Consider the following 19,920-nt stretch of genomic DNA (forward strand, 5'->3'; position numbering starts at 1 on the left):
TGGTTACTATTTGCAGAGTGACCCCAACAAATTCCCAGTCCCGAATTTTCCCAAAAACATGTGTTCTGCACTCTCCAGCCCTGTTCTGGACAGTTCAGAAATTAAGGTTTGTTGATCCTGTATGAAGCCAATATTCAACAGTTTGCTACTTTAACTGGAGTTACCAAACAGTTCAGTTTAAACTCAGCATTGTATTGCTTTAGATTAAAAAAAAAAAAAGTCTATTAACACAAGAAAATAGGTTTTTTTAGTGAATTCAGGTATAAGAGATTAAGTTAGAAGTCGTCACAAACAAATATAAGTGAGAACATGCATCTAAAAGTCTAAAACTTAATCAAGCAAGTTTTGATTCAAAGCTTTGTTTAAAATGCACGTTCTCACCCAGTGTTTTCCAGCAAGATGGTGACTGACCCTTCCCCCTGGTCAGGATCTCTCCAGGAGGCCCAAAGGTGCTGGTGCCTTTGTCTTCTTAGGTGAAAGAAATAATTTAGGGTTTTCTGCTCTTCTCTTTTACAGTTCAGTGAACTTTTCAAGTGGATTCTTCTGAAGATTACCCCTCAAAGCAAAGTTTTCCAACAATGAGGTAGGTGACATGGAATCAGGTGATGGACACTCCATGCTCTCTCCCCTCACATGTGTTTGTTGAAATGTCAATTTGCTTGTCTCCTGCCATCTCCCCCGGTTATCTCCAGAATCCTGTTTACTATGTGTGTGTAAATTGGGATAAACACACACTCATTTGTTTAAGATAGACCCAATTAACAACTTTTGCTTAGGCAGGGCTGTGTGGTTTTCAACATGTGCTAATATCATAAAGGGGGATTTCATAACTTTACATATAATGTTGCTACATAAATTTCACCATATTATTGACCAGCGAGTTACTAGTTTTCAAATGATACCTCACAAGATAAAGATTATTACAGCAGTATATAGGGTGTGAATATGGGTGTGTGTGTGTTTTCAGTCACACCATTTTACTAAGCTCCTTCTTTGTGAGGGGAGATCAGAACATCCCCCAGGGACACAAGTCATCATATACTCCTTCCTGGACTGCAGAGAGCCAAGAGCTCTTCCATAAATATGACGAATGTAGAGACCCAGAAATTGGAAAGCTCTCCTGGCAGCACTGGATGCAGCAAGATGGAAACAGTGGCCCGAATGAGCAGAAGGTCTAAATTTCATACACACAAGCAGATGTTCCTGGAATCTACTGAGACACCTGGGAGCTACAGATCCCTTGCATTCCACTCGGATGCAGGTGAAAGATAATGCCATCATTGCTAAACTTTTGTGGACATCAAAACAGCCAGTGGACAAACAGTAGTGCAGACAGTCCAGCATCAACTCCAGCAGATGAGGTCCACATGCTCTTCATTATCCCAGTGGTTTGGACCATTCACAAACAGGGAGATTGATGCAGCCAATGTAGCCACAAATCTGGGAAACACAGCAGAAGATGGCATCTATCTCAAGTTCCTATATAACCTGGGTCCACTGACATTGAAATGGATGTTCACCAATATCCTAGAGACCAGTGAAATCTGCCCCATGTGGAGAGACGCCAAAGTCATTGAAATCCTAAGGCCTGGAAAACCTGCACATGACTCTTCTAGTTATAGGGCAATCTCCTGTTTGAGAACCACCTACAAGTGATGAAGTGTATGAGTCGGAACCAAATCGGGCCCGCTGCAGATACCAGCCTACACAAGGAGCAAGCTGGTTTCCGACTGCACGGAAGTTGCTGTGCCCAAGTCCTGGGCCTCACTACGTACACCAAGGCTGGATATCAACAAAAACTCAAGACCCAGTACTACTTTCTTCCATCTGTCTGAAAGGATGGACTACTACTGAAACTGGCCAAAGTGATCCCGTGTTCACATTCCCCAGCTGCTGAACACCAGCTTAGCAGCCAAAGGATGTGCGTACACCTCGGAAGTCAAACCTGCAAGCCACACACTTTCAATAATGGGCTACCATAAGGCTCTGTACTTGCTCCAGTACTCTACAATGTATACAAGAGCGATATCCCTGAAACAATGGCGCATAAATTTCTGCATGCTGATGATTTGGCACTCACAACTCAGGCTCCATAACTTTAAAGAATTTGAAGTAACCCTTATATCTGACCTTAAGATCACGGAGGAGTACTTCCAAAAGTGGTAGCTGAGACCAAATCCGAGCAATTGGCAGTCTCTACTTTCCACCTTGAAAATAGAATCACAGAAGGCACTGTCTAGTTTTATGGTGAAACTGCGCGTTATGACCCAAAGCCAACATATCTCGATGTTATTCTTGACCACTCACTGACCTTTCATGACCACCTCAAGAAAGTAGCCTCTAAAGCGAAGGCTTGCACCAACATTATCCAAAAGTTAGTGGGAACAAGCTGGGCACCAACTGCTCTGGTGCTATGAACGTCGGCCTTAACCCTGGTATACTCAGTTGCACAGTACTGTGCACTAGTTTTGGACAAGAAGCTGCCATAGACAACTTGGGGATAGGCAGCTGAATCAGACCATGTGCATCATGACATACTTCACAATCAACACCTCACTGAACCGCATCTGAACAAACCATGCAGTTACTTAATGCACAAGTGGAAAATCAAAGACTCATCTTTCATGCGACTGCAGTGAGAACATCCAAACCATTGAACACATAATGCAGTGCTCCAAATATGGATTCAAAGGTGAAATGGACAACGGTTTATCTGACAATGACACAGAGGAGGCCTTGAGATGGCTTATGGACCTACAACTGCATCTACAGAACATTGCTCTGCAGATGCCATACACACACGCGAGAAAGTTTTAAAAGATTTAGCTGAGGAGGATTCTGAACCACTGATGTTGATTTTTAACAAATCTTGGAATGTAGGAAAGTTCAAGAGAAAAAAGGCGAATATACCAGTACTTTTAAAAGGGTAAGCAAGATGATCAGGATAACTAAAGGGCAGGTAGCCTGACATCAATCCTGGGCAAAATCATGGAAGGACTGATATGGGATGCAATCAGAAAAAACAATGAAAGGTTGGTAGCTTGGTACTAATTAGCATTGTTTTATGAAAAATAGGTTTTGTCAGATAAATGTCTTCTGAAGAGATCACAAGTTTGCTTTAGACATAATAATATCTAAACAACTCTGTAGATGTAATATTCTGAGACATTCGTAAACCTTTTGACTTAGTACCACCTGGCATTCTGATTAAAAACCCAGCACTATACAAAAACCAGTATAATGCATGTTAAATGTATTAAGACCTGGCTAACTGATAGATCTCAAAAAGTAATTATAAACAGAGAATCATCATAATAACAAAGGGAGCTATTTCTAATGGGGTCCGATAGGGATCTGTTTTTGCCCCAATGCTATTCAGCATCTTTACCAATAATCCGGAAGAAAATATAAAAGCATTTCTGATACATTTTGCAAATCACAAAAATAGGTAGAGTTGTAAATAATAATGATAGGTCACTACTACAGAATGATCTGGAGTACTTGGTAAACCGTGTTCCTCTGAACAATATGCATTTTAATACAGCTAGATGCAAGGTCATATACCTAGGAACAAAAAACGTATGTCACACTTTCAGTATTGGGGAGAGTTGGGGGGCTGTATTCTGAAAAGGATTAGGGGTCATGGTGGATAACCAACTGTACATGAGCTTTCAGTACAATACTGTGGCTAAGAGGGATAATAGTTCTTGGACACAGAAGGAGGAAATATCAGGTAACCGTAGGGAGAGGGTATTATCTCTGTATACAGCACTGATGAGGAAAGGACTGGAATACTGTTGTCTAGCTCTGGTGTCCATACTTAAAAAATGTTTTAAAATGGAAAAAAGAAGTTCAAAGAAGAACTTTAAGAATGATTTGAAGTCTAGAAAACATGTCTCGCAGTGAAAGGCTTAAGAGGCTCAATCTATCTAGCTTATCAACGAGAAAGTAAAGAGGTAACTTTATCACAGTCTGTAAGTACCTGAATTTACAGAAGATTTCTGGCAGTAGAAGACTCTTTAATCTAGCAGACAAAGGCATAGTGAGATCCAATGCCTGGAAACTGAAGCAAGATAAATTCAGACTAGAAATAAAGCACACAATTTCACAGTGAGGGTAATTAAGCATTGGAATAACTTAACAAGGGATGTGGTGGATCCTCCATCACTTAACATTTTTAAATCAAGAATGGATATTTTTCTAAAAGATATGCTACAGGTCAGATAGATGGTATGGGTGTGATGCAAGAATTACTGTATGAAATCTGGTGGTCTTTGTACGCAAATGTTTACAGTAGATAAGCGTAACGATCCTTTATGATCTTAAATCTATTAATCTAGACAAAATAGAACTGGGTTTGTTTTCTAGTGACCTGCCTGGGGAAAGATGCTGTTGGTCCAGAAAGGGCTCTCCGAATTCATGAAGGATCAAATACACTTCATCACAGTAACTACTGTGACAAAGTTCCTCCTCTATCTGGGTGGGTCCTGCGCTTATTGGAGGATTTTCTTGCCTCGGAGATTCACCATGTGGGTTGGGGAACAGCCCAGAGACCTTCCCCTCTGGAAGAACCCACAGTCCAGGTCAATTGGGAGGTTTGGGGGGAACCCGGGCCCGCCCTCTACTCCGGGTTCCAGCCCAGGGCCCTGTGGACTGCAGCTGTCTATAGTGCCTCCTGTAACAGCTGCATGACAGCTACAACTCCCTGGGCTACTTCCCCATGGCCTCCTCCAAACACCTTCCTTATTCTCACCACAGGACCTTCCTCCTGGTGTCTGATAACGCTTGTGCTCCTCAGTCCTCCAGCAGCACACCCTCTCACTCTCAGCTCCTTCCTCCTCTTGCTCCCCGCTCCTCACACTCGCACCACAAACTGAAGTGAGCGCCTTTTAAAACCCAGGTGCCCTGATTAGCCTGCCTTAATTGATTCTAGCAGCTTCTTAATTGGCACCAGGTGTCCTAATTAGCCTGCCTGCCTTAACTGGTTCTAGCAGGTTCCTGATTATTCTAGTGCAGTCCCTGCTCTGGTCACTCAGGGAACAGAAAACTACTCATCCAGTGACCAGTATATTTGCCCTCTACCAGACTCCTGTACCCCACTGGTCTGGGTCTGTCACACTACATAAATTTTGATTTCTATGCTAATTCCGAGAGCACACATTATAGAGTTCCATTCACTCAGAATGATTTTTGGAAGATTTGAAACGTTATACAGAGAAGTATCTTTATAAATGTAAATAAAACCCTTACTATTGTGGCCGGGGGGGGGGAAAACCTAAAGAAATCAGGAAATAGATATAAAGGTCTATTCCTTGACTCTACTGAAGGCACTTCATTACTTTCTGCAGGAGCAAAAACTGTAATTGGCTCCAAAAAATGGCTGCCTCTTAGGAGCACCTACAGATCATCACCTGGTTTCCAGAACACAAAAAGTGATACAAAGCTCCAAGGAGGAGCCAAATGAAAGGTCAGGTCAACACAGGATGACAGGCTATCTAGAAGGAAATTTCCTCTGTTGGATTGATATTTAGATAGATTAATTATAAACGGGAATTACCAACTCCTTTTTGACCAAGCTGAAGTACATTAATACTAACGGATCAAAGACTTTTCAAATGTTATTATTTTTACATTAATAATAAAATTAAGCTAGAGGCTCCTGGTTGGTGACCACAGAATTTGAAGGCAGATAAGCTGCACAATGCCATGGGTGGCTGGAGAACACTAGCTCCTTAAAGCCTGGATGTTCTGGAATATTTTGGACAATAGTGCATGGGATTTAAGAGCTAGTTGAATGCTTTGTCGATATGAGAGAAGAACAGATCTTACAGAACATCTGACAGAACAGTACATTTGTATCTTTCCATCAAAAACAGGCATTGTACTTTGACATACATTTTATTCGGATAGAGAATTTCTTTATACAGGATGTTTTTTCAACATATAGAATACCTGCTTCATGGCCAGAGTATCAATATTTTTAAACAGGTTTCAGAGTAGCAGCCGTGTTAGTCTGTATCCGCAAAAAGAACAGGAGTACTTGTGGCACTAAGTCTCTAAGGTGCCACGAATACTCCAATATTTTTAAACGTTATGTATTGGCCAAGATTTTCAAAAATGGGTGACTAAAGTTAGGCTTCTGAAAAGTGGCTTGATGTACAAAATAACCCTATAGTACTGCAATGGACTATACCTATGAAGGGTTAGGCCCCAATCTGGCAAAGACTTAATTTTAACCATATGAGGAGTCCTACTCAAGAGCCATGAAATCTGAGGAAGTTTCAGGATGTATCAGTACAATTGACATGCCTACATGCACTGGAGGACATTGGGACAAACCATGAGCCATTAATTTCTGAAGTGCACAAACCTACACTAATACATTGGGGTACATGCTTGGCAAATGAAGCCCTAAACAAATTCTATGTAAACACCACATAGTGAATATACAATTTAGGAAACTAAGTCATTTACTGGAAAGAAGTTTAAAATATTTGACAATCCAAGATTATGCTGAGAAACGAAAGCCCTACCTAACCTTTTATACTGTTTGGTTTCATGGAAGGGCTACTATTACTCTGATAAAAATTGTGTATAGACCACCTGAAGCTGAAAAATGATGGTAACAGGAGGAAATACTTCCATTTCAGAGTTGAGCATGAGGAGATATTGATATGAAATGCTTCCCAGACGTTATAACACTATTGAATTTGTACTTTAATCCTTCAGTGAATGTTCTGAGGCATATTACTAACCAGCTAATCAATTCCTTGATGGGCTTTTCATGTCAAGTGAAACGTATGGAATTCAGGTGTGACTAAGGGCTCATCGTGGATACAGATGGCTAACCATGAATCTCAGTTAATGGCATTTTGCTGAATTCAAGGCATTGCTTTAAGCAGGAGAAAAACCTTCTCTTCTGCAAAGAGTCTGATTAGCCATTATGCATTTGAGAAATAAGAGATTACACTTTAAAAAGCCCTAAACATGTAAGAAGGCATATCTAAAAAGAACAGATTTCTATATTATATAATTAAATAAAACTCTTCAGGCATCATATGCAATTTCTATAGCAGAGATCTGAAGAGACAATTAATGAGGGAGAAACTCATTATTAGCTATGTAAGAGCCAGGTATTATTATTATGAACAGCATTTTAGAGCAGTCCCAATGCTATGAGACCAAAGGGGGAAATTATATAAAATACTTACCTCAAAAGAAATAGTTTCATAAATTCCTTTTCCAGCTACCCACTAATGAGGATGTATTTATAATACAATTGTTATGGTAGAAGATTTTTTATGAAACTGTTTAGACCCTTTTACTACAACATAACTGAACAGAGCAGTAAATTCATGGCAGTTTTTGTTTTCAAATGACCACAGACAGTTTTGTCATCTACATTTCATACATGTTAACAGTTGGAAACAAACTGAAGACATGGCACTGGAAATATTTACTATTACAGACGTACCTCTGATAGCATTTCATATTGACCTCTTCTCCCTAAGGCAATTGTAAGCAAATCGTAGACCACAGATGCACTTTGCAAACTGATGATGCGATCATTTTTGTGCTCTGGTATTCTGCTCAGTACAGCATCACGGTTAGCCTGGAAGACAACACCAAGAAGAAACCTAGGGTGTCAGTCTAATCTGACTAACATCTTGGTTCTGGTCATTATTAATATGTTTCAACATACCAATCATCACTGGAAACAAGTGACCAAACAAGATAGCAACTGCTGCTCATTTTGCATTTGATTACTTGTATTTAAACAAAAGACTGTTTGATGCCATTTTTTCACACTACTTTTTGTGAAGGATTTAATTTACAAATTAACCCTAATCCAGTGTTTCTGTAACTGATTTACTTTCATTATTATGTTCTAACTGTATAAAACAGAGGAAAATAATTTTGTTAAAAATTATCTAAGCTGAAGCTGTTCTTTGCGGTTTGACTCTGGCATAATTAGCGCTTTACAGTAACTCCTCACTTAAAGTCGTCCTGGTTAACGTTGTTTCGTTGTTATGTTGCTGATCAATTAGGGAACATGCTCATTTAAAGTTGAGCAACACTCCCTTGTAATGTCATTTGGCAGCCGCCTGCTTTGTCCACTGCTTGCAGGAAGAGCAGCCCATTGCAGCTGGCTGATGGGGGCTTGGAACCAGGGTGGACCTGCAGCCCCCCCATCAGCTACCCGCTCCCTTAAGTTCCCTGTGCGGCAGCCGCCCAGCAGGCTATCAATTGCTAGCAGTTCAGCTGTCCTTCCCCCCACTGCTACGTGCTGCTCCTGCCCTCTGCCTTTAAACTGCTCCCCAGAGCCTCCTGATTGCTGTATGGGGGGGGGATGGAGGGAAGAAAGAGGGGGGCTAATGTCAGAGTGTCCCCCTCCTTCTGCACCCTGCTTACCCCATCTTCCATAGAGCAGGGGACACACACGACCGGGCTCAGGACGGAGGGAACTTCCTGGCAGCAGCTGCCGTCTCAGCTTCCTGATCTACTTAAAAAGGCAGTGTACTTAAAGGAGCAATGCGCATCTCTCTCACACACACAGTGTGTCTCTGTCTGCCATGCTGTCTCCCCTCCCTCCATTCGTGCTGCCTTGTAGAGTGTGAGGCTACTTTAACAATGAGTTAACCCTTGAGGGCTCAGCCAATTGCTAGTTCGTCATTTAGCAGTAAGGCATTCCCTGGGAAATATCCCACCCTCTGACTTCACCACCTCAACCAAGCCTCACAATCATCATCGCTGTGTACCAGTATTAAATTGTTTGTTTAAAACTTATACTGTGTGTGTGTGTGTGTGTGTGTGTGTGTGTGTGTGTGTGTGTTATATAATATAGTCTTTTGTCTGGTGAAAAAAATTTCCCTGGAACCTAACCCCCCCATTTACATTAATTCTTATGGGGAAATTGGATTCACTTAATATCGTTTCGCTTAAAGTCACATTTTTCAGAAACATAACTACCACGTTAAGTGAGGAGTTACTGTATTGTCTTTTGCATCAAAATAATGTACAACTTTGCTGATCGACAGGCCGTTGGGATCTTCCATCCTTCTTTCAGAGAGAGTGCCATTTTCGTTTTACTTACTTCATCTTCTGAAGGTCATTATGACAGTGTCCTCTCTATGGGATGAATAAACAGTCTCTTCCAAAGATAACCCACACCAATACAGTTCAATGTATACTCCATAAGAAGGGCCTTATACAAGAAGCTCAGCCTCTCCAATCCTATTGCTCAAGCATTGCACAGAAATGTGTGCATATTGACAATACTCTGCACTTCTCATGTGCCTTTCATCTGACAGATTTCAAAATATTTTATGAAGACTAATGAATTACAACGCACCTTTTTACAAATAGGCATACTGAGGTACAGGCAGATTAAACCAACTTGCTCAGGTTTACAGTAGAAGTCTTTTGTAGAGAAGAGATAAAATTCAAGTCTCCTGATGCCCAGTGCTATGACTTAATGACAAGACCACTTGTACACCACGGTCTAGAACTTTAAAAGGTTACTCTAAAACCAACCTCTTCTATTCTCCATCACCTCTTATTATCACAAAACCACCAGTCTGAATATGCCTTGTCTTGATGTCCTCTAATTACAGTAAAAGCTCTAATTCTATATGCTTTTAAATTCAAATTTAGAATTTCAGTTCAAATTTCATTGTTGTAGACTACAGACTTGAATTTTTATGGGTTACAATAATGTGAAACAAATTAAAGATCTGAAGTGAGAGGAGCCCAAGGTTTTGTTTTGTTTAAATATTAATGACAATCAGAGCACCCTCTAGAGAACTGAAGAACAAGTTGACAACTGCATTTATTCACCTATTAATCTCATCTAGCCAGAAACCAAACATTATTTTTAGCAACTATCATAATGTTAAACGGTAAGAGACACTTCCTACTCTTAAATGTAAAAGACAAGCTGAACTTTATAAGGAAATCGCACTTACAAATCACAGTTATATATCTTTCTAGAGTTGTCCTTTTCTTAAAGATTACAATTTAAACTTTACCCATCAAAGTGTCCTTTCCGACTCAGATAGAATGAGGGGAAATTCAAGGTGGCAAAAAATTGACTACTGGAAATTATCTATTTAGGAGACTATGCAATTTCTGGAAACGTTATGCATCAGGACTGTTTCAAATAGGAAGAATGACGATAGCAATACCAATATTTATGAGCTATCATATTAACAATAATTTTTTTCAGCTAAATACAAGTAATGAAAATATTTTCATGAGTTTTAAAAATAAATGACCAAAATAATCATTTTTATCATTTACTACAATACAAGAAAGCACTTATGTGCTTTTGAAAATTTCACCCTTTGATTCAATACAAGTAGGGGAAAAGTTTCAGATTCATTACACGAAGTGAAGAGATTACTCCTGGGGGAATTCTGCACCAAAAAATTATAAATTCTGTAAACAATATTTTAAAATTCTGCAAAATTCTACCTATGTTAGTTGTCATAATAATACAATATACAGTTAAAGCTGTTTTATCCGGCATGTTGGGGAAATGGGGGGTGCCGGTAAGTGAAAAATGATGGTTAACGAAGAGGGAGCGAGTTTGGGTACAAGAGGGGATGTGCGGGGCTGGGGCGTGAGGGAGGTGCGGAACGTGGGCTGTGGAAGGGATTTTGGCTGTGGAAAGGGGCTGGGGGCACAGGAGGGGGTGCTGGATCTGGGGGCCTCTCACCTCGGGCGGCTCCCCACAAGTGTCGACCTGTCCCATCTGCTCCTAGGTGGAGGCGTGGCAGGCGGCTCTGCGTGCTGCATCTGCCCACAGGCGCTGCCCCACAGCTCCCATTGGCCACGGTTCCCAGCCAACTGGAGCTGCAGAGACAGCGCTCAGGGTGGCGCCATATGCCAATATCAAGAGTTATTTGAAACTTGAGTGAGATCTGCATTTTAAAGCACTTCAGAAAAGAATTCTTGGCCAGATTCACATTGAATAGGTCAGACGTGGGCAAACTATGGCCCCTGAGCTGCCGGCTGGGGAGCCTAGTCCCCAGCCCCTCCCCTGCTGTCCCCCCTCCCCTGCAGTCACACCACCGTGTGAGCCACGCTGTGGCCCGCCGCTCCCGTTGGGCAGCATGGGGAGCACAGCTGGCTCTGGCTGGGTGTCGCGGCTGCGAGCTTCTGCTGCCGGTAAGGGGGCAGGGAGTGGGGGAGGGGGAGTTGGGTCTTGGGGGGCAGTCAGAGAGGAGGGGTGGAGGTTCTGGGGGGGTGTCATGGGAAGGCGAACAAGGAGGTTGGGAGTGGGAGTCCCGGGGGGGCCTGCCTGGGGTTGGGGATGTGTCGATAGGGGTTAGGAGGGCAGTCAGGGGACAGGGGGCCAAGCTGTTTGGGGAGGCACAGCCTTCCCTACCCAGCCCTCCATACAGTTGCGCAACCCCGATGTGGCCCTCAGGCCAAAAAGTTTGCCCACCCCTGGAATAGATACATGTATCTAATTTTTGGTTTTCATGATTACAACAAAAACTACTTGAATTTTCAAGTTTGCTTGTCTGAATGGCAGCAGCTGCTGTAACAGCTGTTCACACTGATGTGATGCCAAGTGAAAGACCTGGTTTTGGGAACAGACTCTACCTCTCCTCCCTAAAACTAAAGGAAGGGTAGGTTCAGCCCAGAGACAATGCACTTAGTCTCAAAAGGAAAGAAGAACTCAGAATCATAATACACTCACAGCACTTCCTGCTGGCTCCCTGTCAGAGTAGCAACAGCTTTAGTTCCAGAAGGAACTGCTCGTGTAGTTTCATAACAGGAAATGAGACAAATGTGCTCTAAAGACAAATGACAGAAGTGACATAAAAAGTTTTTAAAACAGCTGTTTAACTTACCATAGATTCACTAATCAGCAACAACAATAGGGCTTCTTCTGTATTTTCTTGAGGACAAAAAATGCTGTCAAAAACAAAAACTTTAGTATTCATTAAAATACAAGTAGAGCATATTACCCTTAAGAATGGTATACCTAACATCAAATGTTCCTGATTATTAATATATTTTTAATATTCAGAAAAAATGAAAATCTTTCTATATATTAGAATTTTAGTTTCAATGATTAGTTTTATTTCAATACTTTGATTTGCCTTTAAAAAAAATAAGTTGGCAAAACAGACTGAACAGAAGCACCAGACTGATCAGAGTTGAAAACAAACAGTCCAAATATCCCAAATACCATGTAATTTTGACAGCTGTAAAAAAGGCAGTATTCACAATTAAACAAACCTCCCACTCTACTTGTAAGCGTGCATGAACTGCAACCATTCATGAATAGCAACAAGGGCACATTAAAATAGATTTCCCCTCAGCTTACAAGAATAGGATATTGATTACATTTTAGCAATGTTTGGACCCCACTTGCATTCTCTCTGCATTAGATATATTTAAGATTCCTCTTACTGATGCTGTGCTGTACAGCTCACTATTAAAACCAAAAGCCACTCCAGTTTCTGCCTTTTCTGTGGACCATCACTCTCATCACTTCCTCAGCACTTAAAACATTTATTTCCAATTACTTAATTCTGAAGGCCGCTACCAGCCTATGCAACAGATTGCAAGAAGCAGTTATCCAGATACATTCCACGAGGCCACAACTCCCCTCTGGTGCAGGGTTCGGGGGTGAGGGTAAAGAAGTAAAATCTGTACCAGGTACAGAGCTAGGACCCTCCCCCTCTCTCAAAGCAAAGGGAAACTAGGCATCAAATTGTGACGTCTCTGGTCTGTTCCTAGGGTAGAGCACCTATATTCTGCTCTTTACTCAGCGCTTGTGGTTACTACACAATCAAGCTTACTAATGAGTTAAATTTCTCTCACCACTAAAAGACACTGCCTTATAGGTATTATGGAATCTGCTTAAACTACACTGAATTACTGAGAGGGAACTAAGGGATGTCTAAGATTTAGACATTTTTTATTTCTTAAAGATGTCTCAAATCTAACAGGAAATTGACCATGAAATCATTTTAGACAAGTAGAAGGTTTGATCTCAAGAATACTGCCTCTCCTCCCCCCCCCTTTTTAAAAATAGATTGGCTATTATCAAGGAAAATCGATCTCCACTTCTCTTTTTGGACATTAAAGTAAGGGTACAAAATCATTTCCAAGACTAACTATTTTTTATGTAATAAAGAAGTTTCAACACATAGTTAAGACTGCTGGCACTACCAAAAGCTGCCAGAAATGGAATAACACATCTGTTAAGAAACTTGGCTTCTTTATTGCTTTAAAGAAACACTTCAGAGAGGTGATATACAAACCTATAAATATTTTAATATTTCTCTAAAAAGCTGACAGAAGAACTAAATGGGCTCCGCTCACAGAAGTCCATAGTGCTAAATGAAACAAATAGACAATAATAATAATAATAAAAAAAGGTGAGTTTTGAGATCTTAGAGTCTGAAGGCAAATATTTTAAGCTACACCCACAGTGTTAATGTGTATCTATTGATTCCCTCTCCAGTTTAATTAAATGATGGTTACTTACCTGTAACTGGAGGTTCTTTGAGATGTGTGAACCTATGTGTATTATACATGTGGGTACAAAGGACACAGGCAATATAGATATTTGCAATATTGTCATTCCAAAGACTGAATCTGCAGAAGAGGTTTGGACTAAAGTATAATGCTTTGTGAAAGTGTTACAAGTGTCCAGTATAGGTACTTCTTGGAGAAATGCTACTGAGATTGCCTATGCCCTAAAGAATGGGCTCTCACCCCATCCAGGGGAGGGAGATGGGCTAACCGATAGCAAAGGAGGATACATCCAGAAATCCACTTAGAGAGTCTCTGAGCAGACATTGCTTGTCCCCCATGCTCACTCTCCTACAACTACAAATAGTCTAGGTATTTTTCTAAATGGCTTCTTTTTTTGCAAGTGGAACCCAAAGCTTGTCTGACATTGAAGAAGTGAAATGTCCTCTCCTCACTGGAGACATGAGGTTTCAGAATCAATATTAACACAACAGATAAATTTATGTGGGAACTCAGAAACAGTCTTAGGGATGAATTTCAGGTAGAGGTGAAGGGATGTGTTCTCTTTATGAAAAGTAGTGTTGGCCAGTTGGCCACAAGTGCTCCCATCTCACACACCAACTTGGCTGATGTGATGGCGATGATGGCAACTTTCACAGACCAGTGGACACCAAGCACATGGATAACACTTCAAAGGGTAGCCTGGTAAGTACTCAAACTATAAGACTGAAATACCACTGAAGTGCTGGCTTCACTACTGGTGGGAAGGCCCTAGTGAGGCACTTTAGGAATCTGGTTGTTATCAGGTGACTAAAAATAGAACAACCATCTACCAGTGGGTGGAGAGCACTGATTGCTGCTAGGTGGACCTGCAGAGAGCTAACAGAAAGGCCCAGTGGCTCGAGAGTGAAGAGATTATCTAAAATAGCAGGAATACCTGCTGTCTCTGGAGATAACTGGTTTTGTTGCACCCAGGTAGAGAAATGTTGCCATTTAGCTTGATAGAATTTCTGATGGAGTCTTCTCTTAAGATCATTCTGAACGGTCTCCAAACATGCTCTAGGTGTGAGGCCCATCCAAATACCAAGATGTGAGGCGAAAAGAGTCTGGGTTGGAATATCTGATACCACTATTCTCCTGCATTATAAGAGCTGGAAGACGTTGGATGTTAATGGGATAACGGGTTAACTTTCATAGGAGATCCAGAAATCAGAACTGTCTGGACCAGTTGGGTGCGTTGAGAATGACTCATATTTTATTGTGATGAATCTTCCACAGAACTTGGGGTAGTAGTGAAAAGGGAGGAAAGGTGTATCTCAGTTGGTCTGTCCAGGATAATAAAAGGGCATCGCTCCAGAGTCCCAACATTGTGTGCTCTGGAGGAGTTATACAGATTCATAGAAATGTAGGGCTGGAAGGGACCTTGAGAATTCATGAAGTCCAGTCTCTTGCGCTGTGCAACAACCAAGTGAACCTAGACCATCCCCGAGACATGTTTGTCCAACCTGTTCTTAAAAACCTCCAATGATAAGTATCAGATGGGTAGTCGTGTTAGTCTGAATCTGTAAAAAGCAACAGAGGGTCCTGTGGCACCTTTAAGACTAACGGAAGTATTGGGAGCATAAGCTTTCGTGGGTAAGAACCTCACTTCTTCAGATCCAATGATAAGGATTCCACAACCTACCTTGGAACCCTAGTCCAGAGCTTATAGTTAGCAAGTTTTTCCTGATTTCTTATTTAAATCTCTCTTGCTGCAGATTAAGCCCATTACTTCTTGTACTACCTCCAGTGGACACAGAGAATTGTTCACCACCCTCTTTATAAAAAGCCCTTAACGTATTTGAAAACTGTTTACAGGTCTCCCCTCAGTTTTCTTTTCTCAAGACTAAATATGGCCAGCTCTCCCCCCGCCCCCTTGATCAGGTTTTCTAAACCTTTTATCATTTTTGTTGCTCTCCTCTGGACTCTCTCCAATTTGTCCACATCATTCCTAAAATGTGGCACCCAGAACTAGGCACACTTTTCTAGTTGAATCCTCACCACTGCCGAGTAAAGTGGATAATCACCTCTCGCATCTTACATGCAACCCTGCTGTTAATATACCCCAGAACACTATTAGCCTTTTCCTCTCAACTATACCACATTGTTGACTTTCATTCAATTTGTGATCCATTATAACCCCCAGATCCTTTTCAGCAGTATTACCACCTAGTCAGTTATTCCCTATTTTGCAGTTGTGCATTTGATTTTTCCTTCCTAAATGAAGTACTCTGCACTTGTCTTTAATGAATTTCAGACCAATTCTCCGATTTGTCAAAGTTGTTTTCAATTCTAATCCTGTCCTCTGTGCTTGCACCCCCCCCACACACACGTTGATGTCATCTGCAAATTTTGTAAAAATACCCTCCACTTCATTATCCAAGGCATTAATGAAAATATTAAATGGTACCAGACCCAGGACTGACCCCTGCAGCACCCCACTAGATACACCACCCGTTTCACAGTGAACCATTGATAACTACTCTGACAACCAATTTTTCAATTATGCACCCTCCTTACAGAAATTTCATCTAGGCCACATTTCCTAATTTACTTATGAAAACGTCATGTGGCACTGTGTCGAAAGCATTACTAAAAATCAAGATACATCACATCTACTTCTTCCCCCCAACCACTAGGCCAGTAACCCTATAAAATAAGGAAATTAGATTGGCTTGGCATGACTGGTTCCTGACAAATCCATGTTGGGTATTCCTTATAACCATATTATCCTCTAGGTGCTTACAAACTGATTGCTTAATAATTTGTTCCAGTATCTTTCCAGGTATCGAAGTTAGGCTGACTGGTCTATATTTCCCCAAGTCCTCTTTGTTCCCCTTTTTAAAGATAAGTACTATCTTTACCAGTCCTCTGGGACTTCCACACCATCCTCCATGAGTTCTCAAAAATAATTGCTCACGATTGCAAGATTGCTTCAGCTGGCTCCTTAAATTCCCTAGGATGAATTTCATCAGGCCCTGCTGACTTGAAGACATCTAACTTATCTAAATATTCTTTAAACTGTTCTTTCCCCCTTGTTGTCAATATTGTGTTAAGTATCTGGTCACCATTATCAGCTATTAGTTCTCCTTCCCCACTAACTTCGTCTTTACCTTACTCCTAGTGTATTTAAAGAACGTATTGCTTTTTATGTTCCTTGCTAGTTCTACATCATTTGTACCTTCGCCTTTCTGATTTTGTCCCTACATGCTAGAGTCGCTACTCCTCCAGATTGAGAGGACCCAGCTGAGGTGGTTCGGGTATCTGCTAAGGAGGCTCCAAGGCTGACCCAAGACTCGCTGGGGGGATACCACCTCCTGGCTTGCGTGGGAATCCCCCAGGAGAAGCTTGAACCTGCTGTGGAGGAAAGGGAGGTCTGGTCCTCCCTACTCTCCATGCTGTTGCCACAACTCTCACCAGGAAAAGCATTATAAAGGAAAAAGATGATGCTTGTGCTATTCTTTTGTACTCATCCTTAGCAATTCATCCATGTTTCCACTTGTTGTAGGATTCCTTTCTGATTTTCAGGTCATTAAAGAGCTCCTGATGGAGCCATACTGGCCTCTTCCTATCTTTTCTTTGCATTGGGATAATTTGCAGTTATGCCTTTAATAACGTCTCCTTGAGAAATTGCCAGCTCTCCTGCACTCCCCTTAGATTTTCTTCCCACAGGACCTTATCTACCAGTTCTCTGCGTTTGTTAAACTCTTCTTTTTTAAACTCCATTGTCCTTATTCTACTGGTCTCACTCCTTCCTTTCCCATTAAATCTATCATTTTATGATCACTTTCACCCAAATTGCCTTCCACCTTCAGATTGGCTACCAGTTCTTCTCTATGTTGAGCTTCTTTTTCGTCTGGGAGGCAAACAGGTCCCAGTAGGGTGCTAGGAGAATGATGTTGGCTCCATTACAACCTACCTTACCTATGACCTGTGGAAGAAGGTGAATGGGAGGAAAGATATCTGAGGTCATTCGCCCAGGACAATAGTGGAGCATCGCCCTGGGAACCACGACCCATGACTCCTCTGGAGCAATATGGAGGAAGCTTCCTCTTTGTTTGGGATGGAAAGAGGTCTCATTATGGTATACCCTTTTGTGTTAATATCTTGCTTAGGACTGTGTCTTTGACTTCCCACTTGTGTCTGCTGAGAAGCTTTTGCTTAGTTCATCTGCAAGGGAGTTGTAGATACCCCGAAGGTAAGCAGCCTGTATCGTGATGTGGTTCCTGATGCACCACTTTCAGAGTCTGACTGCTTCCAGGAAGAGGAGACAAGATCTCGCTCATCCCTATTGTTTAGGTAGACTATGGTGGTGATACTGTCCCAACATTACCCACATACAGAGTGAGCATATGAGTAGAAGGAAGGCCTTGCTCTCAAGGCAGACTGCCTACGTTTCAGTAAATGTATATGTAGTCTGGCATCTTGTGGGGTCCAGGCTACCCCGAGGAGTGTGCTTGTCCAAGTGAGCATCCAGGAAAAAAGCATCCGTCACAATGGTGAACAGAGAGTGGGGTGACCGAGGGGATCTTACCAATTCAAAGCACTCAACTGAAAGATGTTGTTCCTGCTGCCCTTGTAAAAGATAACACTGTCTGTTCAAGGCTGGAGGAAGAAAAACTTTGCATTTGGGAAGCTTCACAAAGGGGTGGGGCTCAACACAAAGAGATTGCAGAGGGAGGGGCTGAGGAAGACAGGGTTGCAGTGCACCCTTTCCTTGCCAAAACCCCAAACACATACCCGAATTAAGAACCTTCTCCAGAGAGACAGGAGAATCTGTATCTGAACACCTACCACGGTACGCAAAGGGATCGGGAAATGCAATAAGACACTGAACAAGCCAAACTGTGTGAACGGAGTCTGTCGGACATAAATTGGCTGTTAATCTTGTGTCTTTTGCTACTTCATCTATGGGTCAAGACAATGGCTGGAGCTGATGCTATGGACAAACCCTGTGAAAATGTGTAACATACCTGACTTTGGGGAAAAACTTTTGTACATGCTAGGGATGGTAACAAGACAGTACCACAAACACGATGCTTTTCAGCTAATACCTGTAAACAGGCTTAGAGCTCGGCACAGCAGCAAGAGTGTAACAGACCTACACTGCTGTGTGGAAGGGGAAACTGAGGCACACCACCTCATGGCATTGGTAGCTAAATGCAAAGACACCTACACTTTAACAGATATTGCTATCTGCATTCTGTTAGCAATACTGTTAGCAATACTACCAACATGTTTTCACACACCCAGGGACCAGGAACCCAGAACTTTGCTAGAACACCTATGAATGACATTATAGTGTTTAAGGGTACTGGGAGATGGTGTGACCAGAGACAAACAGGGATTTTATATGTACTGTCTCCGCCATGGACAGTGTCCAAGACTAATGGCAGTAAGTTCAGGAGGAGGGTGTAACGTTGCATTCCATATGCTTTATGGAAGTATGCTTATGAATATGACATAACTGGAATACGCTTTACACTAAATACCCCTTGTACGGTGTCATTAGAAAGTTTGTAATCTACTAAGTGTGTTCATCCTATTTGTTTGCATGTACTATTTCTATATCTGGAGTTAGGAGAATAAAATATAAACTTGTATCTCTGATGTAAACATATTAAGTGGAGACTATTAAGGGTGCTCCAGAAACAATCAGTTGAAATTTGGCCTTACTTACTTGAAAGACTTCCTGTGTATGTGTGGGCCAGCCCATGGGGAATGGAGACTAGGGGTTTTACAGTGACATGTGACCATGTCACTTGATAATGAAATCCATCTTAAATCTGGTACTTTTCCATTTAGAAGGAGCGGTGGGGACTGAGAGAGACAAAAGACTCCCGCCTTGTGCCAAAGCTATAAAAGGGGATGGAGCAGGACAAAAGGGGATGCCAGTCATGAGAAAACCCCTGCTTACCGCCTAAGATGTCTGCTGGATCTAACAAAGACTGTACCGGGGAAAGGACTGGGTCCAGATTAGGAAGGAGTCTAGTCTGTGAAAGAAGCTTATTGGAACATCTTTGAGGGTGAGATATTAACTGTAATAAGTTTCTTAATGTATTAGGCTTAGACGTGTGTGTTTTATTTTATTTTGTTTTGTGACTTACTTTGTTCTGGCTGTTATTACTTGAAACCACTTAAATCTTTCCTTTTATACTTAATAAAATCACTTTTGTTTGATAAACCCAGAGTAAGTGATTAATACCCAGGAGCGGAGCCAGGGTTTTTGGCGCCCTAGGCGGGGGTCCTTCCGCGCTCCCGGTCTTCGGGGCACTTTGGCGGCGGGTCCCAGAGCGAGTGAAGGACCCGCCGCAGAATTGCTGCTGAAGACCCGGAGCGCGGAAGGACCCCCGCCGCCGAATTGCCGCGGAGGGCAGCAAAATG

General features: G+C 41.8%; 1 protein-coding gene across 4 annotated transcripts in view; it reads right to left on the bottom strand.

Moving 5' to 3' along the window:
* TTC7B (tetratricopeptide repeat domain 7B) overlaps positions 1 to 19,920 on the bottom strand; it is a 325,154-nt gene that overhangs the window by 174,132 nt on the left and 131,102 nt on the right. For all 4 annotated transcript variants that reach the window (XM_054028276.1, XM_054028275.1, XM_054028274.1 and 1 more), the window contains 2 exons: positions 11,862 to 11,925; positions 7,475 to 7,612 (listed from right to left, as the gene is read on the bottom strand). In XM_054028276.1, the coding sequence (XP_053884251.1) occupies positions 7,475 to 7,612; positions 11,862 to 11,925 (202 nt within the window). The remainder of the gene's footprint in view (positions 1 to 7,474; positions 7,613 to 11,861; positions 11,926 to 19,920) is intronic.

The sequence above is a fragment of the Malaclemys terrapin genome, chromosome 4 (assembly GCF_027887155.1).
Source record: "Malaclemys terrapin pileata isolate rMalTer1 chromosome 4, rMalTer1.hap1, whole genome shotgun sequence".
NCBI lineage: Eukaryota > Metazoa > Chordata > Testudines > Emydidae > Malaclemys > Malaclemys terrapin.